The sequence below is a fragment of the Triticum dicoccoides genome, chromosome 3A (assembly GCF_002162155.2).
Source record: "Triticum dicoccoides isolate Atlit2015 ecotype Zavitan chromosome 3A, WEW_v2.0, whole genome shotgun sequence".
NCBI lineage: Eukaryota > Viridiplantae > Streptophyta > Magnoliopsida > Poales > Poaceae > Triticum > Triticum dicoccoides.
Window position 1 is genome coordinate 567483745 of NC_041384.1, and position 16958 is coordinate 567500702.

Consider the following 16958-nt stretch of genomic DNA (forward strand, 5'->3'; position numbering starts at 1 on the left):
TAGGTGGCTTCTTCTCTCTTTTTGGATCTCAATACAATGTTCTCCCCCTCTCTTGTGGAGATCTATTCGATGTAATCTTCTTTTTGCGGTGTGTTTGTTGAGACTGATTAATTGTGGGTTTATGATCAAGTCTATGTATGAATAATATTTGGATCTTCTCTCAATTCTTTTATGTATGATTGTTTATCTTTGCAAGTTTCTTCGAATTATCAGTTTGGTTTGGCCTACTAGATTGATCTTTCTTGCAATGGGAGAAGTGCTTAGCTTTGGGTTCAATCTTGCGGTGTCCTTTCCCGGTGATAGTAAGGGCAGCAAGGCACATATTGTATTGTTGCCATCGAGGATAACAAGATGGGGTTTTCTTCATATCGCATGAGTCTATCCCTCTACATCATGTCATCTTGCTTAAGGCGTTACTCTGTTTTTAACTTAATACTCTAGATGCATGCTGGATAGCGGTCGATGAGTGGAGTAATAGTAGTAGATGCAGGCAGGAGTCGGTCTACTTGTCTCGGACGTGATGCCTATATACATGATCATACCTAGATATTCTCATAACTATACTCAATTCTGTCAATTGCTCAACAGTAATTTGTTCACCCACCGTAGAATACTTATGCTCTCGAGAGAAGCCACTAGTGAAACCTATGGCCTCCGGGTCTATCTTTATCATATCAATCTCCTACTACTTAGTTATTTACTTTGCCATTTACTTTGCATCTTTATCATAAAAATACCAAAAATATTATCTTATCATATCGATCAGATCTCACTCTCGTAGGTGGCCCTATAGGGATTGACAACCCCTATTTGCGTTGGTTGCGAGGATTTATTTGTTTTGTGCAAGTGTGAGGGACTCGCGTGTATCGTCCTACTGGATTGATATCTTGGTTCTCAAAAACTGAGGGAAATACTTACGCTACTTTGCTGCATCATCCCTTCCTCTTTGGGGAAAACCAACGCAGTGCTAAAAGAGGTAGCAAGAAGGATTTCTGGCGCCGTTGCCAGGGAGGTTTACGCAAAAGTCAACATACCAAGTACCCATCACATACCCTTATCTCCCGCATTACATTATTTGCCATTTGCCTCTCGTTTTCCTCTCCCCCACTTCACCCTTGCCGTTTTATTTGCCCTCTCTCTCTAACCTCCCTCTATTTGCCTCTTTTTGTCCACTTGCTTTTTGTTTGCTCGTGTGTTAGTTTGCTTGCTTGTCGTTATGGCTAGTCCCTTATCATCTCCGTTGTCTCCTGAGAATGAAATTCTAAATTTTAAGCAAAGGGAAGGTGAAAATCTAAAAGATGCTTGGTATAGAATTTGCAATGCTCAAAACAAATCTACTAGGAAGCAATCTACTACCATTCTACTTCGCAATTTTTATGTAGGCATTACTCCTTGGCACCATTATGTTCTTGATACTATTACCGGGGGGAACTTTTTGGGTAGTTATACTTTTGATTCTTATAATGCTATGTTAGATTTATTTGGCTCACCCCCTCTCTTGGTTAATGGAACTATATTAACTTTGGAGCATGTAATGCAAAGGCTTGAAATTATGGAAAATAAGGTTGCTACCGTAAAATTGATTGAAAATTTGGATAAAAAGATCCACAGCCGAATCTCTCAATATGGACCTAAAGTAGGAGTTACTTTAAAAGATATTAAAGAAAAGGAACCCATAGTTAATGAGAAAATAAATCACGATTCCGTTAGGATCGATAAACTTGAGAATATTATTACCAACTTGGGAACCGCTTTTTATTTCGTAAAGAATACTCCGAGTCCTTCCACTAAAGTTGCCAAACTTATGTATGTTCCTAAAAATAAGGTTGAATCATCTAGTAAGGAAAATGCGGATCTCAAATCTATAAGTGTTCATCCCAATCTTTTTGCTATCATTAAGGAACCATTTGTTACAAATGAATTTTTCGGTCTTGTGCCTAAAAGTTTGATAATCAATAAAAAGAAAGAAATTCCTAAATATGGTAGATGCCTCATTGAATAATTGCCTACCAAAGATGTCAATACCTAGATCTATTCTTGTTTGTTATGCCTAGCTAGGGGCGTTAAACGATAGCGCTTGTTGGGAGGCAACCCAATTTTATTTTTATTCCTTGTTTTTTTGCTCCTGTTTAGTAATAAATAAATTATCTAGCCTTTGTTTTGGTTGTGTTTTTTGTGTTTAATTAGTGTTTGTGCCAAGTAGAACCGTTGGGAAGACTTGGGGAAAGTCTTGTTGAACTTGCTGTAAAAAACAGAAACTTTAGCGCTCACGAGAACTGCTGTCATTTTTATTTGAAAAGTGATATTTAGTTAATTATTTTTGCAGATTATTAATAGATAAATTCCTCACGTCCAGCAATTTAATTTAGAATATTTGGGGTTCCAGATCTTGCGCTAGATACATATTATTACAGACTGTTCTGTTCTTGACAGATTCTGTTTTTCGTGTGTTGTTTGCTTATTTTGATGAATCTATGGCTAGTACAATAGTTTATAAACCATAGAGAAGTTGGAATACAGTAGGTATAACACCCATATAAATAAAGAATGAGTTAATTACAGTACCTTGAAGTGGTCTTTTGTTTTCTTTCGCTAACGGAGCTCACGAGATTTTCTACTTTAAGTTTTGTGTTGTGAAGTTTTCAAGTTTTGGGTAAAGATTTGATGGATTATGGAACAAGGAGTGGCAATGGCCTAAGCTTGGGGATGCCCATGGCACCCCCAAGATAATCTAAGGACACCTAAAAGCCAAAGCTTGGGGATGCCCTGGAAGGCATCCCCTCTTTCGTCTACTTCTATCGGTAACTTTACTTGGAGCTATATTTTTATTTACCACATGATATGTGTTTTGCTTGGAGCGTCTTGTATGATTTGATTCTTTGCTTGTTAGTTTACCACAGTCATCCTTGCTGTACACACCTTTTGAGAGAGCCATATATGATTTGGAATTTGTTAGAACACTCTATGTGCTTCACTTATATCTTTTGAGTTATATACTTTTTCTCTAGTGCTTCACTTATATCTTTTAGAGCACGGTGGTGGATTTGTTTTATAGAAACTATTGATCTCTCATGCTTCACTTAGATTATTTTGAGAGTCTTAATAGCATGGTAATTTTCTTAAAATCCTAATATGCTTGGTATGCAAGATTAATAATAAAACTCTCTTATGATTGTGTTGAATACTATGATAAGTTTGATACTTGATAATTGTTTTGAGATATGGAGATGGTGATATTAAAGTCATGCTAGTTGAGTAGTTGTGAATTTGAGAAATACTTGTGTTGATACTTGTGATTCCCGTAGCATGCACGTATGGTGAACCGTTATGTGATGAAGTCGGAGCATGATTTATTTATTGATTGTCTTCCTTATGAGTGGTGGTCAGGGACGAGCGATGGTCTTTTCCTACCAATCTATCCCCCTAGGAGCATGCGCGTAATACTTTGCTTTGATAACTTGTAGATTTTTGCAATAAGTATATGAGTTCTTTATGACTAATGTTGAGTCCATGGATTATACGCACTCTCACCCTTCCACCTTTGCTAGCCTCTCTAATACCGCGCACCTTTCGCCGATATCATACACCTACCATATACCTTCCTCAAAACAACCACCATACCTACCTATTATGGCATTTCCATAGCCATTCCGAGATATATTGCCATGCAACTTTCCGTTGTTCCGTTTATTATGACACACTCCATCATTTTCATATTGCTTAGCATGATCATGTAGTTGACATAGTATTTGTGGCAAAGCCACCGTTCCTAACTCTTCCATACTTGTCACTCAAGCATCATTGCATATCCCGGTACACCGCCGGAGGCATTCATATAGAGTCATATTTTGTTCTAAGTATCGAGTTGTAATTGTTGAGTTATAAGAAAAATAAAAGTGTGATGATCATCATTATTAGAGCATTGTCCCAGTGAGGAAAGGATGATGGAGACTATGATTCCCCCATAAATCGGGATGAGACTCCGGACGAAAAATAAATAAAAGAGGCCAAAGAAGCCCAAATAAAAAAAGGGAGAAAGAAAAGAGGCCATAAAAAGGAGAAAAGGCCCAAATAAAATAAAAAATGAGAGAAAAAGAGAGAAGGGACAATGTTACTATCCTTTTACCACACTTGTGCTTCAAAGTAGCACCATGATCTTCATAGTAGAGAGTCTCTCATGTTATCACTTTCATATACTAGTGGGAATATTTCATTATAGAACTTGGCTTGTATATTCCAATGATGGGCTTCCTCAAATTGCCCTAGGTCTTCATGAGCAAGCAAGTTGGATGCACACCTACTTAGTTTCTTTTTGAGCTTTCATATACTTATAACTCTAGTGCATCCGTTGCATGGCAATCCCTACTCACTCACATTGATATCTATTGATGGGCATCTCCATAACCCGTTGATGTGAGACTATCTTCTCCTTTTTGTCTTCTCCACAACCACCACTCTATTCCACCTATAATGCTATATCCATGGCTCACGCTCATGTATTGCGTGAAGATTGAAAACGTTTTGAGAATGTCAAAAGTATGAAACAATTGCTTGGCTTGTCATCGGGGTTGTGCATGATTTAAATATTTTGTGTGGTGAAGATAGAGCATAGCCAGACTATATGATTTTGTAGGGATAACTTTCTTTAGCCATGTTATTTTGAGAAGACATAATTGCTTTGTTAGTATGCTTGAAGTATTATTATTTTCTATGTCAATATGAACTTTTGTCTTGAATCTTTCGGATCTGAATATTCATACCACAATTAAGAAGAATTACATTAAAATTATGCCAAGTAGCACTCCGCATCAAAAATTCTGTTTTTATCATTTACCTACTCGAGGACGAGCAGGAATTAAGCTTGGGGATGCTTGATACGTCTCCAACGTATCTATAATTTTTGATTGATCCATGCTATATTATCTACTATTTTTGACATTGTTGGGCTTTATTATCCACTTTTATATTATTTTTGGGACTAACCTATTAACCGGAGGCCCAGCCCAGAATTGCAGTTTTTTGCCTGTTTTAGGGTTTCGAAGAAAAGGAATATCAAACGGAGTCCAAACGGAATGAAACCTTCGGGAACGTGATTTTCTCATCGAATACAACTCAGCAGACTTGGACCCTACGTCAAGCCACGTAACAGGAGGCCACGAGGTAGGGGGCGCGCCTACCCCCCAGGCGCGCCCTCCACCTTTGTGGGCCCCCTGTTGCTCCACCGACGTACTTCTTCCTCCTATATATATATCCACGTACCCCCAAATGATCAGATACGGAGCCAAAACCCTAATTCCACCGCCGCAACTTTCTGTATCCACGAGATCCCATATTGGGGCATGTTCCGGAGCTCCGCCGGAGGGGGCATCGATCACGGAGGGCTTCTACATCAACACCATAGCCCTTCCGATGAAGTGTGAGTAGTTTACTTCAGACCTACGGGTCCATAGTTAGTAGCTAGATGGCTTCTTCTCTCTTTTTGGATCTCAATACAATATTCTCCCCTCTCTTATGGAGATCTACTCGATGTAATCTTCTTTTTGCGGTGTGTTTGTTGAGACCAATGAATTGTGAGTTTATGATCAAGTCTATCTATGAATAATATTTGAATCTTCTTTGAATTCTTTTATGTATGATTGGTTATCTTTGCAAGTTTCTTCGAATTATCAGTTTGGTTTGGCCTACTAGATTGATATTTCTTGCAATGGGAGAAGTGCTTAGCTTTGGGTTCAATCTTGCGGTGTCCTTTCCCGGTGACAGTAAGGGCAGCAAGGCACGTATTGTATTGTTGCCATCGAGGATAACAAGATGATATTTTCTTCATATTGCATGAGTCTATCACTCTACAGCATGTCATCTTGCTTAAGGCGTTACTCTGTTTTTAACTTAATACTCTAGATGCATGCTGGATAGCGGTCGATGAGTGGAGTAATAGTAGTAGATGCAGGCAGGAGTCGGTCTACTTGTCTCGGACGTGATGCCTATATACATGATCATACCTTGATATTCTCATAACTATACTCAATTCTGTCAATTGCTCAACAGTAATTTGTTCACCCACCGTAGAATACTTATGCTCTCGAGAGAAGCCACTAGTGAAACCTATGGCCCCTGGGTCTAGCTTTATCATATCAATCTCCTACTACTTAGTTATTTACTTTGCCATTTACTTTGCCTTTATTTTACTTTGCATCTTTATCATAAAAATACCAAAAATATTATCTTATCATATCTATCAGATCTCACTCTCGTAAGTGGCCCTATAGGGATAACAACCCCTATTTGCGTTGGTTGCAAGGATTTACTTGTTTTGTGCAGGTGCGAGGGACTCGCGCGTAGCCTCCTACCGGATTGATACCTTGGTTCTCAAAAACTGAGGGAAATACTTACGCTACTTTGCCGCATCATCCCTTCCTCTTCGGGGAAAACCAACGCAGTGCTAAAAGAGGTAGCACTCCACCATAATTCACCTCGATAATATTGTAGCGGTGCTTAGGCGAAGCCCTGCGTCGGTATAACATCATCATCGTCACCACGCCATCGTGCTGACGAAACTCTCCCTCAACACTCGGCTGGATCGGAGTTCGAGGGACGTCATCGGGCTGAACATGTGCTGAACTCGGAGGTGCCGTGCGTTCGGTACTTGATCGGTCAGATCGTGAAGACGTACGACTACATCAACCGCATTATGCTAACGCTTCCGCTTTCGGTCTACGAGGGTACATGGACAACACTCTCCCCTCTCGTTGTTATGCATCACCATGATATTGCGTGTGCGTAGGATTTTTTTTGAAATTACTTCGTTCCCCAACATCATCGTGGGTGACTCTATTCATCATGGGCTCTGGGTGAAAACCATTGCTCTGGTTGGTTAAAGACCAGGCGGTCGCGGCGCGGTGGCGTCGTGTCCTCTTTGGAGGCTCCGTATCGTGGGAAAGGTCCTATGTTGCTGGTTGTTGGGGTGGTGTTTGTGTATGACAGCTTCTTCTCGGCATGTGTCCGGCCCTTGCCTCGATGGTGGTGCTCTCGTGCGGAGCTAGGTTCGGCGTGATGGTTGTGCCTAAAGACCTCCCTTTGGTGTCTTGGCACTAGCCTCCATCTGCGTTCTAGGGTGGTGAGCATTCCATCGTCCGGCAGTGCGGCGCCTCTCGAGCCAGGGCGAGGAGCTGGGGGCTCCTTCTGGCGATCGAACAGGATGGCGCTGGTCTGCTGGGCGCCCAGGCGATGGCATTGGCATAGCCCCTTCTGTCGGCTGATCTCCTTCTCGAGCCGGCTTCATTCGCATCATTGCCCCTTTGCACATGCCCGAGGGCTCCGATGTCTCACTTTCTTACTTTTGCGCTATGTTGCTACTCTTGGGCACCCATATATCTTGCCGGAGCTCTTTCTTTTGCTTTGTGTTGTTGTGTTGTGTTGTTCTATTGGTGTAAAGGCTTCATTAATTTAAAGTCGGGTGCCAGCCTCTTTTCAAAAAAAGTGTCTCCCATATGGAATACAAATAACTTCTCATTCATAAACAAAGTCTGTTAGGTGGTGGGGAAGCGAGGCTTGTAGCAAACAGGGTTCACGCAGAGAACCGACATCAATTATGATGTAACATACCCTCTTGGTATGAGTGGAACTATGTTTTAATATTAAATATCATAGGCAATAATAATAATAGTTTCCATGTAGTTGATGGGTGCAGTGGCTACATACTCATATGAGTCACTCATTTCGGAAATCTATATGGAAGTCCATGAAGGGCTTACAGTTCCGAATCCAAAAATAAATCGCAACATGTATTGTGTAAACCTTCAGAAGTCACTCCATGACTGGAAATAGTCGAAAATCATATGGTACTACCGACTAATGAGTTCCTTCTTCAAAAGGATTACTCAAGAATAATGATTGTTTTGTGTTAATAATGGAATCCCAAATTTGATTTCCTTGTATCGCTTAGTGTATATCGATGACTTGATCATCAATGTCTATGCAAGACCTAACCATACATAAAATCATCTCAAGACAGAAATTTGGATTAAACAAAATTTAGCTTAAGTTTACAATTCAAGCATTCTCTCAAGAATACATATCATTCTACATATATCCAAAACATGAATGAGAAGTTAAATGTGGATATATCATAACAATAAAAGACATGTGTGGTCATATTGCCCTGATAAGGTACTAATCCATTCATACCTAGGGGTGATAATGAAGTGATATCAGGATCTGGAGTTTTATATCTCATTAATGCCAAAGCACTCATATAATTGCAAACTACGCTAGGCTTGACACTATATTTTCTATCTTTGTTCAGAGTGCAACCCCCAACAGAAGGTATATGGTTGATATAAGGAATATGATCTTATATCTCAAGATCACAGTAAATCTTGGACAATTCCATCAGGAAAATCAACATATGACCATGATATGATATAACGATATTGGCTCTATATTTGATCCCAACAATGCCATATCAATGACATAATTTGCCGGAATAACTTCTTATGGAAGTCATCTAAATAGACTTTAATGGCTACTTCCACTTATCATTCTAACATAATTGCTTTATCTAAAAGCAATGCAAAATATGCATGACTTAGCAGAATGATTAACCACACTCAAAATCATGTGGTTGTTATTCATCAAAATCAACATGACTTGATTTATCAAGATGCCACCAGTTGTCTTACTCAATACCTACAGGTTATATGAAGAGCAATATCATAAACCACATTGCTCGAAATTTCTTATCCTCGCAAATTATAGAAAAGAGAGGAAATAATTTGCAAACAAAATACTGTGAAAATCCTACATATTATTCATAAAGCCATTATCATATCAATGGAATTGGTATGACACATCCTCCAGATTTGCAAAGTTCATCAGGAGTAATCTACCAAAATATAACCTATTAACAATCATGAGATTGCATATATTGTACTCTTTTTCCCTTGATGAGTTTTCTCTAATGGTTTCTCATAAAAGGTTTTTAACGAGACAATATAAACAGAAGTGTCTGGATATGCCATATCATTTTCTTCTTATATTTTCCCCATTGGGTTTTAAATGAGTTTTCAATGGCATATCAGATTGCACTCTTTTCCCTTATGAGTTATCTCCCAAAGTTTCTCATAGCGGTTTTTAATGAGGCAATATCTTTTCAACATCATATGCAATACTTTCAAGGTTTTTCCCCACATGTTTTTCTTAAAGGAAAGTATACAAAGCATATTTATTTTTCTCTAAACTCACGATCAAGTCTTCTCCTTCTTCAAAGATTTTCCTCATATGAGTTATCAAGAGATAATAATCATTATATGTTGCCATTTTCTCCATATCATTTTCCCACTGGGTTTAAAGGAGTTTTAGCAACATATCTACACTATTCTCCTCATATTTTTCCCACAGGATTTTTGGAGGAGACTTTCAAGATTATATGAATGATCTCTCAAGATGAATATGATGAACATTCTCAAGGGCGGCCATATATTAGAAGGAGTCTATCAAGATGATGCATATTCACCTAGTGAAGCATAGATTATGGGGAGTGTTAAGGATTAATTAAATCTCAATATTTCATGCTTAGGTCGGTTGTGTAGTTTAGCAACCACTAGTTACCGCCTTGTAATAGGGGTATAAATACCCTACACTTCAATCAATTAAATCAGAAGTTCATTCTCTCAACCATTTCCACTTACATAAAGATGTTGGGCAGGTGGGTAGGAGTAGATAAGCTTATTGGGCCATCGAATCTGCCGGCCCGGAGCCACAACCCAGTTCACGTGAACGCCTCGATGTCCATTTCCGATGCAGCAACCCGTTCCGTTTGGGGAGTGTTTAGGCTGTACCGTTTCCCCCTCTTTGGGTCTGTGACTAGTTGAGCCTGGTTGAGTGAATACGGGGTAAAAACCATGTTCTGCATCTTGTTTGGTAGGTTGCATACAAGCTAACTGCATTAGGGAAACCGTTTTTCCTAACGTTTGGTGTCTGTGCTGGCTAGGCAAATGCACTACACGGTGTTTGATTGCATACACTGGGCATAATTAAGAGTTAACAGCCGCACATGACACACAGAGTTACGATAGAGTGCGTCAACGACTAGGGTGTACAGTGGCCATGGCGTCGCGTCTAACGCGATTAGCATGAAGTCGCATGCGAGCAATCCCGTCGGTGGCGTGGTGAACCAGTTGCTTGCATCGTTGCCGCATGGGAAGTCTGTGAGAAGGGATGAGGAAGAGGGTGTGGAGGCAAAGGACGGGGAGGAGAAGTGCAGTTTGCATGCAATGCCGGCATCAATGTAGTAGGTCGCGGGCGAGGGGTCGGAAGGAATGACACCGCCAGCGGTATGGGGAATGGCATGACATCTATGCGGCAAGGTTGGCGATGATCAGTGAGAACAGAAAATCTGAATTTTGCCTAAACCATCACACAAACATCTTAGTAGAGTACAGTAGAGAGATACACATGTTATCATCTACAACTGTAGAAACAAAAAGCATACAGTACGAAAGTTGTTTAAAACAATGAGATGAAACTACCAGTCAAAGGAAGTTTCAAATAGTTGACCGTGCGTGATGAGTTTGACAAAATTCGTCTAAAATAGCTGGAAACATGAACTTAAACATTTATCGTCAACAAATTTACAAACTGATCTTCTGAATGGAACAACAATGTCGACATGCATCTTTTTTGTATACAACTTATCTTGAATCAAAACACCGTAGTGTAGATTAGAAGGGACTAGATGAAGGAGATTAAGGAGTGTCATTAAAAATACCACACATATGGTGTAGATCTACTCGTTTACGATCGTTGAAACAGAAAATATGCAACACTAAAGTCGTGGGAAACAACGAGATGAACCTACTGGACAAAGGAAATTTCAAACAGTCCACCGTGTGCGATGAATTTGACATAATTCATCCAAAATAGCTTCAAATGAACACGAAATTGAACATTTACAGCGAACGAAACTACAAATTGATCGCCCATATGAGACCACAACATCGAGATGCATATTTTTCATGTAGACCTTATCTTGAATGGAAGCACTCTTGTGTGGATTAAAATTGACCAATAAACGGAGAAGATTAGGAGTTAACACAATGCATCACCTGCAACCTCACTTCCACCATTTATCACGCCTTCATTAGGTTGCATCGCTCGAGCCACCCAGGTCTGCAGTTTTACATCGCTTGAGTCTGGTTCGCTAAAAATGGTCAAATCGAGAGTTTCTAGTAGGCCACACTGAGGGTGCTTTGAACATCATTGCCTATACACCCAAATGCATGATTTTTGCATCATGCGGTCTGGTTGGACCTCATGCGGTCTACCAGACATGTTTTTTGACATAAGGGACATGCGATCGGTCAGGTATGCAAGTGTACGGAAGGGCGTAGCTGAGTTTTACTGTTTCGTGATGGAGCATGACAATGATTATTTTTTTCAAGAAAAACGAGAAACGTGAAGGTAAAAAATATATTTGCTCGGTCAAAATCACACGGCTAAAAATATTACAAAGCAGTTCCATAGGAATCGCAGATGAGATTACCCGGGCCCCGGCTTGCAAATGTAAGGAACGACATGTCCATACCGTTCTCAGCATAAGCAGTATCGCCCGTACATTGGGGCCGTCTCCAAGGCCATGACCCGAACCATGTCGTCACTCTCTCCCTCCATCTTATCGACTTTCAAGCACCGAGTTCGTTAGTCGTTACGCTATAAAAAGGAGGGCCGAGCTTCTCTCCACCACAGCACCACCAAAGCAGAGCCTAAACAAGCACATATCCGCTTACGCTTCTCTCCAGCACAACACCACCACAGCTGCAATGGCCAACCACGGAGTCGCCGCTCTCCTGATCGCGTCCCTTCTTGTGGCGGTCACCCTCGCCGACGCCAGGATCACCGTGAACGTGCAGCGCGACAGCATTAACGGAGGTGCGTCCATGTCAACCAATCAACATCATCCAGTTGATCTGCATATGTAGTACAGTAGCAGTGGCTGAATGTGCATGTACGTTTCGCAGGTTATGCGGCGAACAAGAAGGCGGTGCCGGCGCTGACGTGCAACAAGGTGAGCGCGGTGCAGCAGGGCGAGACCTGCTCCTCACTAGCGGAGGACGCCGGGCTGACCCAGGAGGACTTCCTGGGCTTCAACCCCAACATCAACTGCGTCAGGATCTTCGTAGGCCAGTGGGTCTGCCTCGACGCGTCCTCTGCCTAACACACGGTTCAGTTGCATGGACTACGCAGCATCGTTGGTTGCTGCTACTTATGTATGAATAAAGGAGGCTGGTCGCTATGCGTACACCTCTACCACAACTCAAGTTAAGTTTGGTATTTGCATTTCCCTCGCAAAAGGATCGAGGTTCTAGTCTGTCAGTGTCAGTCTGTCTTTGTACCAGCTTTGGCTTAAAATTTGGGTCAGTTGGTCGTGCTTGATTACCAGTGCGTTTACCTTGTGTGTCCCTTTCCTTGATTGTGCCTGATTACCAGTGCGTTACTTTGTGTCTCGCTGTCCGGAGTTTGGTCCGTGTGTCGCGTCTTTGGCATGAAGGAGCACACAATATGACCATTTCGCTGCTTCACCTTCTGCAGCAGGCATAAGTCCTTCGCCTTGTTCTTTACCGTCTTCAATACTACTACTAGCAAAAGGGCCCGTGCATTGCAACGGAAGAAAAAAGATCATAATCTCTGATGGCCACGATCATATTTTGCTGCATCACCGACATATACTATCACTCTTAATTTCATAAAATCATGAACATTTTCTGAACTCGTCAACATATAGGAAATCATGAATATTTTTCAAATTCGTGAACACTTTTACAAAATTGTGAACATTTCCTAAATAAAGAACATTTTTTAATTCATGAACATTTTATACTATTTGCAAAAAAAAATAAAAAAATGAACATATTTCTATCAATTTTCATGAATTGCCGAACATTTCTAGAATGGGCGAACATTTTTAAATTCGTGGAACAATTTCTGAAATTCACAAAAAATATTGATTTAATGAACATTTTTCAAATGCATGATCATTTTCTGAATCAGCGAACATTTTATGAATGAATAAACTATTTTGCAGGTCATGCATACTTTTTAATACATTTTTTAAAAAAATCATGATTTTGTTTTGATTTTTCAAACATTTGTTTTCAAAACTTCTTTTAATAAGCAATTATTCTTTTTATAAAATTGCGATCATTTGTTGAATCCACAAACATTTTATGATTCATTAAAAAATTTATTTCAAAATTATCATTTTTCTATTTTAGAAACTTTTTTAAATGCCCAAATTATTTAAATAAAAAAAGAAAAACACAAAATTAAAAACAAGTTTAAAAACAGACCGCTCGGATATGGGCCGGCCCAAACGGGCGCGCTACGTCTTGTCCCAGCGCGCAGAGCGCAGTATAGGAGGTTCATACTGCATGGGCCGTCCAGGCGGGGAATTCCCCTGTGTGTAACATTTTTTATCACTTATGATAATATTTTACAACTTTGGGAGCAATTTCCGTTTCATACAGCAAGAATCAATTTTTAATTTGTGATTTTGCAACTTTTAACATATGGTGCATATGAATAGAATTATGCATTGGTTATTAAACTTTCGTAAATTGGGATGTATATATGAGAAATGAAATAAGTGATTGCCTACTTCTAAGTACAAATGATAAAGAATTTTAAAGTACATGGGTTAAATTATTGAGAAAAAAGTCAGCTATGCAGATCAATATGGTGCACATGCTTTGACAAACCAAAATGTCTTCAATCAACGTCTACTGGAAACACGTCTCGCAGATCACAACATGTGCGCTGGAGCCCTACCCAAGGGTTTTGGCTTTTGGTTTGTGTTTCTTTCCCGGCGCTGACCGAGATGGCTGAGATTCCGGGCTATTTCAAAAAAAGGGGAAAACATGGACAAAATAGCAAAACAAAAATTTGAATTTTGGAATAAAATTGGCTGACATTTGATTGAAATTTGAAATCAAGCAGGGAAAAGGTAGCGGTCCAACATAACCCGCAAGAGTACAAATATAATGTTTTCTCTAAGGTAATACCTTAATGAGAAGTAAGCCAGGTTTAAAAAATTCAAATGAAGCCAAAAATATTTGGCTGAAAAAGATATATACCAAGCCCGGAATAAATGGCCAAAATTAATTGTCCTGGTCGAAATTCAAAACTCTGCCTTTACCGCACACACGTTTTGCGGAGTACTAACGTGTGCGATGAACCATAAACAAAGCTCACATTTCTCTCTTGGCAAACGTGTGCGACAAACCCATATAACACACACACACACACACACACATTTCTTGGTACAAACATGTGCGGATAACTAGAAAACATGTGCGACAATGGTAGCACCGCACACATTTTGCATTTCTAAAACGTATGTGATGTTTGACGTATCGCAAATGGCATTGTAGGGTTAAATGTTTGTGATATGCATATTATAGCACACACTCTATCATTAATGCGCATCACAAATATTGCACCACAGGAGAGCGGGTGTGATACATATATCATCTCACACGATTTTTTCGGATGGAGTGTTTGATACATTTGATATATCGCAAATGCTTGCCGCAAGATTCATGTATGTGATAGGTTTAGGAATCGATACGGTTTGTTTTTCCTGAACGTAAGCACCATTGGGGCTTATCGCAGATGATTAACCCATATCGTGTGTGATGGAGCCCCCTATCACACACCTTTGCAAGGTAAGGGTTTGAAACTGTGTCTATGAAAGAGTATTTTAACCGTTTGAGTTGCATTAAACTACACTGGTGGGATGGTGCTGCAAACTCTGAATTACCATGGTTGAACCTAAGTTTTCACCACCATTAATTTATGAATGAATCAGCTATACTGGCCTCACAGATATAGTCTCTAGTTCAGACGTTGCCACACACGTAGAAACAAGCATTAATTTTGTAGAAACTTTATAGGATAGGATTTTTATAGAAAAAATTCCTTTTGAGTCCTTTGGTTTGTAGGAATGAAATCCTATTCTTACGGAGGAATTCTTCCGATCCTCCACATTTCATAAGAAAATAAACATTAGACTAGACTCAATGGAAAAAAATCATATGATGTGTATCAAAGAATATCTTCTTTCCTATTCCTAGTCATAGAATTTGAGATGCATGCCATCTCATTTCCTATGATTCTTTTATTCTTATGATTTTCCGGCCCTATGAACCAAAAGAGGCCTTACGTTTCTCAAATGCAGAATCGTGCTATTAAATCCCTTGTTGTACACTAATGTCAAATTACATGCGATGAATACAACACACACAAAGTACAAAAAAACCAACCATATGCCTGAAAATGAAATGTATGTGTTAATGTGCACACATTTGAAATAAATGTATTGTTTGCGATGAAGAGAACCATCACACATATTTCATTTAGGTGTATCATGTGTGAAGTGGAGCACATGGTTAAGTAAAACCCGCTCGATCTTCCTGCTGCGCTACCCCCCCCCCCTCCCCTCTAACCTGGCAGCCATACAACTGAATTCCTCGGCATTTCCAATCTACACCGCCCCTCGTCATTGATGAGCAATGCTACCTCTTGAGCATGCGTTGGTTTTCCCTTGAAGAGGAAAGAGTGATGCAGCAAATTAGCGTAAGTATTTCCCTCAGTTTTTGAGAACCAAGGTATCAATCCAGTAGGAGACTACACGCAAGTCCTTCGTACCTGCACAAACAATCAAGAACCTTGCAACCAACGCGATAAAAGGGTTGTCAATCCCTTCACGGCCACTTGCAAAACTGAGATCTGATAAAGATAATAAGATAAATATTTTTGGTATTTTTGTTGTATAGATTGGAAAATAAAGATTACAAAATAAAAGGCGGCAGAAATAGCAAGTAGATAGGAAAATAATATGATGGAAGATACACCCGGGGGCCATATGTTTCACTATTGGCTTCTCTCAAGATAGCAAATTCTATGGTGGGTGAACAAATTACTGTCGAGCAATTGATAGAAAAGCACATAGTTATGAGAATATCCAGGCATGATCATGTATATAGGCATCACGTCCGCGACAAGTAGACCGAAATGTTTCTGCATCTACTACTATTACTCCACACATCGACTGCTATCCAGCATGCATCTAGAGTATTAAGTTCATAAGTACAGAGTAATGCGTTAGGCAAGATGACATGATGTAGAGGGATAAATTCAAGCAATATGATATAAACCCCATCTTTTTATCCTCGATGGCAACAATACAATACGTGCCTTGCTGCCCCTGCTGTAACTGTGAAAGGACACCGCAAGATTGAATCCAAAGCTAAGCACTTCTCCCATTGCAAGAAAGATCAATCTAGTAGGCCAAACCAAACTGATAATTCGAAGAGACTTGCAAAGATATTAAATCATGCATAAAAGAATTTAGAGAAGAATCAAATATTGTTCATAGATAATCTTGATCATAAACCCACAATTCATCGGATCTCGTCAAACACACCGCAAAAAGAATTACATCGAATAGATCTCCAAGAGAATCGAGGAGAACTTTGTATTGAGATTCAAAGAGAGAGGAGAAGCCATCTAGCTAATAACTATGGACCCGAAGGTCTGTGGTAAACTACTCACACATCATTGGAGAGGCTATGGTGTTGATGTAGAAGCCCTCCGTGATCGATTCCCCCTCCGGCGGAGCGCCGGAAAAGGCCCCAAGACGGGATCTCACGGGTACAGAAGGTTGCGGCGGTGGAAATAGGGTTTCGTGGTGCTCTCGGATGTTTTCGGGGTATATGAGTATATATAGGCGAAAGAAGTAGGTCGGTGGAGCCACGAGGGGCCCACGAGGGTGGGGGCGCGCCTACCCCCCTTGGCGCGCCCTTCTACCTCGTGGCCGCCCCGTTGCTTCCTTGACATCCACTTCAAGTCCCCTAGATTGTGTTTGTTCCAAAAATAACTCTCCCGAAGGTTTCATTCCATTTGGA

The 16958-nt window shown here is 40.2% G+C and overlaps 1 protein-coding gene across 1 annotated transcript; it reads left to right on the plus strand.

Moving 5' to 3' along the window:
• Window positions 1-11816: 11816 nt before the first annotated feature.
• On the plus strand, window positions 11817-12211 carry LOC119272165. The gene is made up of 2 exons (XM_037553722.1): window positions 11817-11952; window positions 12006-12211. The coding sequence occupies exons 1-2, from the start codon at window positions 11817-11819 to the stop codon at window positions 12209-12211; spliced, it is 342 nt and encodes a 113-aa protein (XP_037409619.1).
• Window positions 12212-16958: the final 4747 nt, after the last annotated feature.

Bases quoted from the DNA above. Each gene is read 5' to 3' on its own strand.
- LOC119272165 (XM_037553722.1), top strand. From the start codon at position 11,817: ATGGCCAACCACGGAGTCGCCGCTCTCCTGATCGCGTCCCTTCTTGTG. The intron at 11,953-12,005 runs ATCCAGTTGATC...ATGTGCATGTAC, and splicing joins CATGTCAACCAATCAACATC to GTTTCGCAGGTTATGCGGCG.